This window comes from Otolemur garnettii, unplaced genomic scaffold (genome assembly GCF_000181295.1).
Source record: "Otolemur garnettii isolate 467f Iridium unplaced genomic scaffold, OtoGar3 scaffold00104, whole genome shotgun sequence".
Classification (NCBI taxonomy): Eukaryota; Metazoa; Chordata; class Mammalia; order Primates; family Galagidae; genus Otolemur; species Otolemur garnettii.
In genome coordinates, this window is record NW_003852499.1 from 1585177 (window position 1) to 1594435 (window position 9259).

Sequence of the window (9259 nt, forward strand, 5' to 3'; positions counted from 1 at the left end):
GAGGCTCTGTGGTAAGACAGAGACATATGGCAGCCTGGACCTAAGTGCTGGGACAGAGACATGAGCAAAGTGTGGCAGAGCATGAAAGAGGTAACACTTGAATTGGGTCTTCAGTGACCACTGGAAAATTGTCGGGTACACAACGGGGAAAGGACATGCGAGGCAGAGGGAACAGTACATGCAGACACAAAGGCAAGAAAGAACAGGGTAGATTTGGGAAGCACAGCTGGGATGATGGGACACAAGGAGCCCAGAAAAGGAGGGAGGCAGGACTGGGTTAAGGGGCTTTCCAAGGTATGTAAACCAGGCACTGTAGGGAGGTAGAGAAGGTCCTAAAGGGGAGAGTGGCACAAGCAGAGTGGTGCTTTAGAAAGGTCACTGAGTCCTAGAGTTGAGGATGGGCTGGAGTGGAGCAAGACACTGGAGACAAGGGCAGGGAGGAAGATGTAGGAGGCTCTTGTCATAGACCAGGTGAAAATGAAGCACAGGATCAAGGTGGTGGCATAGCAGTAGGGGGACAAGAAAAACAAAGACTCATTTGAGGGATTTTAAATGGTAGGAATGACAGGGTCAGTTGTCACCATTTGGACATGGGTTGATTTACTCTAGGGAGGAATCTTGACTAACTCCCAGGTTCCTGGCTTAAGTGGCTGGCTGAAAGGTAACAGGGAGAGGTAACAGAATTCTGGGCATAGGATGAGCAATGGAGAGACCAATAGGTAGTTGCAAATCCAGCCTAGGAGAGGGATATGGGTGGGAGCCACAAATGCAATGCCATCACTGCACGGCTAGAAGCTGAAACCACAGGGAGGAGGTAGGAATGGGTGTCAGGTAGAGCTTTCCCATTTCCATCTCAGCTGCACTACAGGCAACAGAAAAAAATGGAACAGCCTCATGGGTCCCTAACCCCCTCATTCCACAGAAAGGAGCTAGAACTCAGGTCCCTGATTCCCTGGGCCAAGGATATCACAGGAGGGATGCTCCCACCAGCAGCTCACACTTTTGAAATAACCAATCTGGGTACTGTCCTTTACCACCTACAGCTTAAGGAAGCCCTGGCCCAGAGAACCTGTGGCCCAAAAAGCCAAAGAAAGGCAAGAATCTGCCTGCTCTCAGGCCAAGCTGCTGGGTCAGCATGAAAAAGAAGGAGGCCACTCAGCAGCTGGGTGAGGGGAGCATGTGGACATGGGCAAAGCAGTGGTGCCCAGGGCCTGAGGACCAGTTAGCAACAAAGGCTCAGCCTTGAAACAGTCTCCAGATCCCTTTGGTGCAGACAGCAGGGCTGCCTGGCTTTTCACTCTAGACTCCTGGCTGGGAGTCTGTATGGGCAGGAGGAAGGTTCAAGAGATGCAGAGGGGCTGTTGGGATCCTCAAAAGCACTGGGCATCTACCCAGGTACCTGTTTCATTGCCTGAGTCATCTATACTTTTCTAGGGGGTGCTGAGGGAAGGACTGGGAACCATCTGCCTGCAACTTACTTTCCCTGTGACCTGGCATCCTAGGGATTTACCCAGTGAGGGGCCTGGACAATCAGCCCTGTCTAATCCCCTCAGCCCTGCACAAAGACAGAGGGCCCCAGAGGACTGGAAACCTTCGGCTGAGCCCACATAGGACCAGGCGAGCAGAAAGCTTTTTTTCCAGTTGTTTTATTTGAAAACTTTAGGATGTATCCCGTCCCTCACTGCATCCATCCCCCCACCCCTGCCCCAGGACATGACGATGCCACACACACACACACAAGGCCGTGAGCTGCACACAGGAACACAGGGGCTGCGCTCACGACAACATTGAAAAAATATACATTATATATAATACACCTGGAGCACCCACACCCCTTCCCATTCCCACAACCTGGCCATACCAGGTCCTGGGGGAAGGGGTAGGGGTGTAGGACCTCAGGACTGCAAGGGCAGGAGGTGAAATAAGACAGGAAAGAAGGAAACTGGGAAAGGTAGAGAAGCAGGGATCCCCAGAGTGAAATGGAAACAGGTGGGGGAATCACAAGAGAAGCAGGGAGAGCCCAGCCAAGGTGGGGTAAAGAGTGGGAAAGGGGAGAGTAGAGGTTTTCCCTCCATCCCACCCCACCCTAGCCATTGCTACTGATGCCCCTAAGGGTGCGTGCTAAGTAGGCAGCTGCCATGGGGGGGCAAAAAGGGCAGCCAGAGTTGCCCAGCCCACTTTCCAGCCCAGTGGTGACCAGGAAAACAGCAAGGCTATGGCAGCCCAGAGGTGAGGGCGGTGGCTGGATGGCATGATGTGGGGCAGACTCCAGTGGGGCCTGCTGGGGTTTTGAGATACAAGGATGACTTGTGAAGTGCTCTCTCCCTCTGGGTCTTTCTTCTCTCAGAATGTCCTTCTCTCTTTTCTGGGATGTCTCTGTCTCACGAAGGCAGACTTTTTCCTCTGTATGGGGGAGGTGTAGGCTTTAGTAGCGGTGTGGGGGCGTCTCGATGATGCGCCTCTCATCACTGCTGGGGGAGTCAGCTGCCTCGGAGTCACTGCTGTCCTCGTCCTCCTGCTGCCCACCGGCAGCCCTCACCACACTGGCCTGCCGATTCTGGTAGGACTAGAGGTCCAGGACAGAGAGGAGATGGTTCAACGGCCTGCACACACATCCCTCAGTCCCCTTACCCTCCTCCCCACCTCCCACCTGCTGTATCTCTGCTCACAGCCTTCACCCAGGGCCCAGCCCCTCCTTAGGGGTCTTTGCTGTGCATAGTCCAGCTTATTCTTGACCCTCTAGACCTCCCCATCTTCCAGAGCCACTCACCTCCATGGGGTTCACAATGATGGTAAGAGCTGAGTCATCCCAGAAGAGGTCTGGGTCCTTGGGGTCACTGGAGGTCCCCTGGGGCCCGCCGACCCCTGAGACGCGGCGGTGAAGGGAGTGGATGCGCACAAGGCCCAGGATGACCATGAGCACCAGGAAACCCACACACACCACAATGATGAGGGTCGCAGCACTCGGGACCACTGTGGGGACAGCATGGTGGTGAGCAGAGATGACCAGACATACTTGGGGGAACTCAGACATGGGGCAGGAGGCAGGGAAAGAGGCAGCCTGGGCAGAGGGTGTCCCAGAGTAAGAGAGGGCAAGCCCACCGTGGCCCAGAAGCAGGGAACATCCTGAGAAGCTGTGAAAGTAACAGACCCACTGAGAAAGCAGGAGACTTGGAGGGGAGGGGAGCAGAGTGCAGGGGCCAAAGGGACATAGAGACAGAGGGAGGCAAATGTGCAAAGGGAGGCAAAGGTGGCACTGCCAGAGAAAGGCTCCTGGCCCAGTGCTGTCACAAACAGCCTACTCCTCAGAGGACAGAGGGCAAGCACTGGAATCCGCTTCTGCCGGCAACTTGCCCAGAGACCACTCAGCCTGGGAAAGAGATGCCCAGTATCCAGTGGGCAAGGAGATAAGCCACCCAACAGCTTGATCCAAGCTGTGCAGAAGGAGAAGCAAGATTCAAGCCTAGACTGGCTGCCAGGAAGGAAGCACTAGCACCCCAGGCTACGGAGGGGCCCAAGGGGCACGGAGTACCCCCTCCACTTACCCACCTGGACTGAGCTCACGCCTGCTCCATGATACCTCCCTTCTCCTGGTGGGCTTGGGGCTCCCAGCTGTCTGGGGCTTCTGCTCCTCCAAAGTCTCCCCCTGTGATGTACCTACCTCCCCCTGGGTCCTCCCCTGCCTCTCGCCCCTCAGCCTCACTTTGATGCCCAGGTTCAGGGGGGCATGGACCCTGAAGGGCAGTGAGATAGAGAATGGCGCATGTACTCTCACACGGACCTTTGAGCTGATGGCAGCAAAGCAGATGTGCATACACAGGTATACGCCCAAAAAGACTGTGTGGGCACACAGCTGGACAAAGCTCGCCATACCCCATAACCGCATCAGAATTCTGCCGGCCTGCACACCAACCCGTACCAGCCACCTGGCAGCATGCTCACACAGCAGGATTAAAGGGATGTGTCTGAGGGTCTCCAGCAAGGCACAGTAGAGCCATATATGCAGAGTCACCCAGCTCCCTGCCAGCTGGGCAGACCAGGCAACCCCCTGAAGAAAGACATAAACACTATAGATGTGGGCCGTGAGAGCCACAGAGCGAGCTGTCATAAGCACAACCCTGCCCCACTTATGTACATATGCACACGGCACTTGGAAAACCACAAGGAGGCAAAGCTGGAGAGCCCACAGCCCCAGGGACAGAAAGCGAAGGTAGAGACCCCACACGCATGTCCCCAGGCCCAGGGCCCTGACAGATAGCTGGGTCACTGCACCCCACATGGGCACACACTCCTGCCCACCGTGTGTGTACATAGCAGCTCAAACCTGGGCAGTCTCGTTGCGGAGGGGCTATCCCACGTATGTGTGCCCCAAATACACACACAGGCCAGCAGTCACATAGCAAGCCCCTAAGGCCACACAAACACACACAAATATCACCATGCAGCCCAGTTCCAATTTACTTACAGCCTGAGACTCAAATACCAAGAGACAGAGCAGAGCAGAGAGAAGCACACGGCCCAGGAACCCCCTACACCCCCTGCTGCAGAGTCCCTCGTCCCAGTAGCCAGCACACTTAGCTGCTACACACCCCAGGGCCAAACAGGTGTGTGGAAAATGCCCTGCCTGGGCAGGCCCACTAGCCACACACCTCCCTAAGGCCACCCTGATGGCTCTCTGCCAAGTTGGTCCCCATCCTGACCTGACCCATTGCCTACTTGGGACCACTTGCCAGTTAGAGCGGGCTCTGCTAGGGCAGCCAGGCACCCTGAGTACTGGCTCCAAGGCAAAGATGGGCTGGCTGGATTGGTATTTCCCAACTGCCTCTGGGTAGGAGGGAAGCTGGAGATAGAGTGGCCCTTTCTGCAGGAAATAGTTGCTCCCAGGTCCCCACGTCCACAGACAAGACCCCACTGGCAGATGACCCTGTGGAAAGCCCACCCTCAGAGTGGAGGCCAAAGCAGGTGAATGAGATCTATGGGCACAGCAATGACAAGCGAAAGCGTCTGGTTTGTGCCTTAATCAATGTATATTTCCCTCAGAGTCCCTGGCCTAATGAAGGAAATGACAAACTGATTGCCAAGAGAATAAGAAATGACCACAAGAAAGACAAAATGCAGACATTCTATCTGCAGGCAAACAAGTCTGGTTAATTAGATTAAGATGAGCCAGGAGGCCAGGCAAATAGGAGGGTTTTTTTAATTAGCTACAGACAAAAATCAAGAATTTAAAAAGTACAATCAACTTTTCTTGCTACATTAGATCCGAGCTGTTAATTCTGGCCTTGAACGACCTCCAGAGCCAACATTAAGGGGTAATTTAGCAAATGGCCCATGTGACTGTTAGGACACTGTTGGAAGCCCTTTCCACAGCCCGGATGGTGCCATCTTTATAAAGAGCCTCAGGAGAGACTTCTTCCTGCTCTCAGTCCCAGGGCTTCTTGTGGCATATCACTTGCCTGCTATCATGCCTTTCATAACTGTTCAAGTTTCCTTTTGATTTAGCTACAAAAACAGCTCAAGGTCAAAATTCTGGCTCACTATAGCAACTGCACGGTATCTCATAATATGTATTTTGTGAACTGGCTTTACTTCCTGGCTGCATCTTGTTTTCTTTCATCATTATGCTTTCCTTCTTACTTCCTAATTCATTTTCTTTTCTTTTCTTTCTTTCTTTTTTTTTTTTTTTTTTTTTAGGCAGAACCTCAAGCCATTGCCCTGTGGTATCACAGCTCACAGCAACCTCCAATTCCTGGGCTTAAGCGATTCTCTTGCCTCAGCCTCCCAAATAGCTGGGACTACAGGCGCCTGCCACAATGCCCGGCTATTTTTTGGTTGTAGTTGTCATGGTTGTTTGGCAGGTCTGGGCTGGATTCGAACCTGCCAGCTTTGGTGTATATGGCTGGTTCCTTAGCCAGTTGAGCTACAGACGCTGAGCCAATTCATTTTCTTTTTTATCCTATTCTTTTATAGGTCTTTCTGCAAAGCTTCAGATATTTGCAGGAAACAAAGTAGGAAAATTATTCCCAAACCTTGCTAGACAATGGGACCACATGGGAATCTTTAAAAACCTCGCTAAACAATGGAATCTCATGAGGATCTTTAAAAACCACTGATACCTGGCCCGGTCCCCCAGACATTCTGATGTAATTGGAATGGGGTATAATTTAGGCATCAAGAGTGTTTAAAGCTCCCCAGGTAATTCTGATGGACATCAAAGTTTAGGATGACTGGATAAATAATGTTTCCATCTTGTCTCACCCTTCTCAAACAACCTTATGCACCCTAAACATAAACACCCCCAACAACCCATCTACCCCAAATTCTCGAATTTTCATGCTCTCTCATACCCATCCAAAAATCTCTTCTACCTTTTAAGCTCAGGTTCTTATATGTGTCACAAAACCTCCCCTAACTTTTCCAGTTCACACTGATCTCATTTTTCTAGTATACTCTGGAGCATCAGAGAAATCAGTCTCTGTCCCAGTGGCAGAGATCGTACCTCTCACTGTTTCTGCATGTTCAGAGTAGTTTGATATTGTGAAACCTTAATCCTGGTTTCTCCTGGACTTGAGAGGTAAAAGGGGAGGTACACCTTGTAGAGTCAGAAAAGGTGAAGGGAAGGGGATTTATGAAGCAAACTGTCTGTAAGCTCAGGCAATCACCAGTGCCCTAAGGGAACTATGGACTCTGAGCCCTACTCCGGCCAAAATAAGAGAAAGACAGACTGCTGCTCTCAAGTGAATCTCAGAAGGAAGAGTTTGGCAGGCTTGGACATGAACTCAGAACACAGGATGGGGAGGCTGGACTTGGCTGTGAGGAGGTAAAACAAGTCCTGTGCTTACAAACACTATTCCTCCAGGGGCCGAGGGGTGAGACCAACTGCCTACCAGGCCTACCGGTGCAGGCAGCTGGATTCTCAGGAGAGGAAGCTCTGGAGCAGTGAGAAGGACTCCCTCACCTGGGGCCTCACCACACCCAGCCGCAAGCACATCTACCTTCAGCCTAACCAGAGTAGCAGAAACCAGTGTCCAACCCAGAAAATGAGATTCGAGGTGATTCCCAAGGAAAGAAGTGGAGAAAGAGCTAGGGCAGTGGTTCTCAATCTATGAGTTGCGACCCCTTTGTAACAATGAAAATACATCCTGCATACCAGATATTTACATTACAATTCATAACAGTAACAAAATTATAGTTATGATTATAACTATAGTTATGAAGTAGCAAAGAAAATAATTTTATGGTTGGGGGTCACCACGACATGAGGAACTGTATTAAAGGGTCACAGCATTAGGAAGGTTGAGAACCACTGAGCTAGGGGATCATGAGAAGAAAAAAAAATAGCTAACTTTCTCTCTGAGGATAGGGACTGTATGTATCATATTCTAAACAAGAGTTTATTAAAGAAAAAAAAAAAAAAAAACAGGGCTCGGCGCCTGTAGAACAGTGGTTACAGTGCCAGCCACAAACACCAAGGCAGGTGGGTTCGAACCCAGCCTGGGTCAGCTAAACAACAATGACAACTGTGACACAAAAATAGCTAGGCATTGTGTCAGGCACCTATAGTCCCAGCAACTTGGGAGGCTGAGGCAAGAGAATCGCTTAAGCCCAAGAGTTAGAGGTTGCTGTGAGCTGTGATACAATGACACTCTACCAAGGGCAACATAGTGAGACTCGACCTCCCACCCCCCCAAAAAAACAGGTTTCATTTGCCCATGTGTTTCTATTGACTAACTAATGTGTGAAGCTTCTTTGAACCTCTGCAACTTGGTGGGGATTTTTTTGTTTGTTTGTTTTTGAACCTACCACCTCCAATATTCGGGCTGGTGCCCTACTTTGAGTCACAGGCACTGCTTTTGTTTGTTTTTGTTTTTTGTTTTTTCTTTTGAGACAGAGTCACACTGTGTCACCCTCAGTATAGTGTCATGATGTTACAGCTCACAGCAACCTCGAACTCTTGGGCTTAAGCAATTCTCTTGACTCAGCCTCCCAAGTAGTAGCTGGGACTATAGGCGCCTGCCACAACTCCCAGCTTTTTTTTTTTTTTTTTTTTAACTTTTGTAGTTGTCATTATTTGGCAGACCCTGGCTGGGTTTGAACCCACCAGCCTCTATGTATATGGCTGGCGCCCTAGCTGCTGAGCTACAGGCACCGCCTGCAACTTGGTTATTATGCCTTATACTCCATCCTCAGCCTGACTTCCACCTACTTTGCTATACAAATCACAGCAGAACACTGACAAAGGCCTCTGCGGTGGATTTCAGAACAAGCAAGGAAGAATGGAAGTAGTCCCAGGAAAAAGAAAATACAAGAAACAGTGTAGGTGTTGGCCACTGTATGGGGAGAGAAAACCAGACTGAATCGCTAGCCTCAGTCAGAGAAGACCCAGGAAGGCCCTCAGGAACTCTCTCAGATTAAGTGCAACTCTAAAGTAATGAGACTTTTCTTTAAAGCATCAAACACATGGAGAGAGGGTGGAGGGCCTTGGTTAGCGCAGAGGCTCTGAAATCATGCTGCCTGGATTTAAGTCCTGATACTTTCTAGCTGCGTAACCTGGGAAAAGGTACTCCACATCTCTGTGCCTGTTTCCTTGCCGTTAAAGAGGATAATTTCATTTATTGTTTGTAATGGCTAAATGAGTATGTGTAAATCCCTCCAGCATGGTGCTTGGCACAAAATGAGAGTCCCCTATGTTCACATTCTTATTTCCATTACATGTACTGAAATGAGTGCTGAACATGCAGTGTTCAGAGACCATGAACTTCTTCCAAGAAAGTATTAATGGAACTCCCGAGGGAACTGCCTTCAGAGCCTATGACACAGCCTTTTCAAAAAAGGCAAATCTGTAACCTTTAACATTATTAAGAACTGCAAACTGATATTACTGAAATGACTTTTGGAATCCCATCACATTAAGTGGGCTTAATGTTTAATAACTTAAAATGATAGCCAGAACCAACTCTGACAAAAATGGATGATGAAGTTGGGCAATAGTGAACAAGACCAAAAGTAAGGTGCATCCAAAAAGTAACAAAAATATGGCTCGGTGCCTGTAGCTCAGCACTTAGGGTGCCAGCCACATACACTGGAGCTGGAGGGTTCGAATCCAACCCAGGCCTGCCAAACAACAGTGACAACTACAACAAAAAAATAGCCAGGCACTGTGGTTGGCGCCTGCAGTCTCAGCTACTTGGGAGGCTGAGGCAAGAGAATCACTTAAGCCTAAGAGTTGGAGGTTGCTGTGAGCTGTGATGCCAAGGCA

At 50.2% G+C, this 9259-nt stretch overlaps 1 protein-coding gene across 1 annotated transcript in view; it reads right to left on the reverse strand.

Moving 5' to 3' along the window:
- Positions 1 to 1733: 1733 nt before the first annotated feature.
- The window catches only part of CLSTN3 (calsyntenin 3), a 30202-nt gene continuing 22676 nt past the window's right edge, over positions 1734 to 9259 (reverse strand). The window contains exons 17-18 of the mRNA XM_003796375.3: positions 2771 to 2973; positions 1734 to 2566 (exon numbers count right to left, since the gene is read on the reverse strand). Coding sequence (XP_003796423.1) covers positions 2426 to 2566; positions 2771 to 2973 — 344 coding nt within the window. The 3' untranslated portion in view covers positions 1734 to 2425. The remainder of the gene's footprint in view (positions 2567 to 2770; positions 2974 to 9259) is intronic.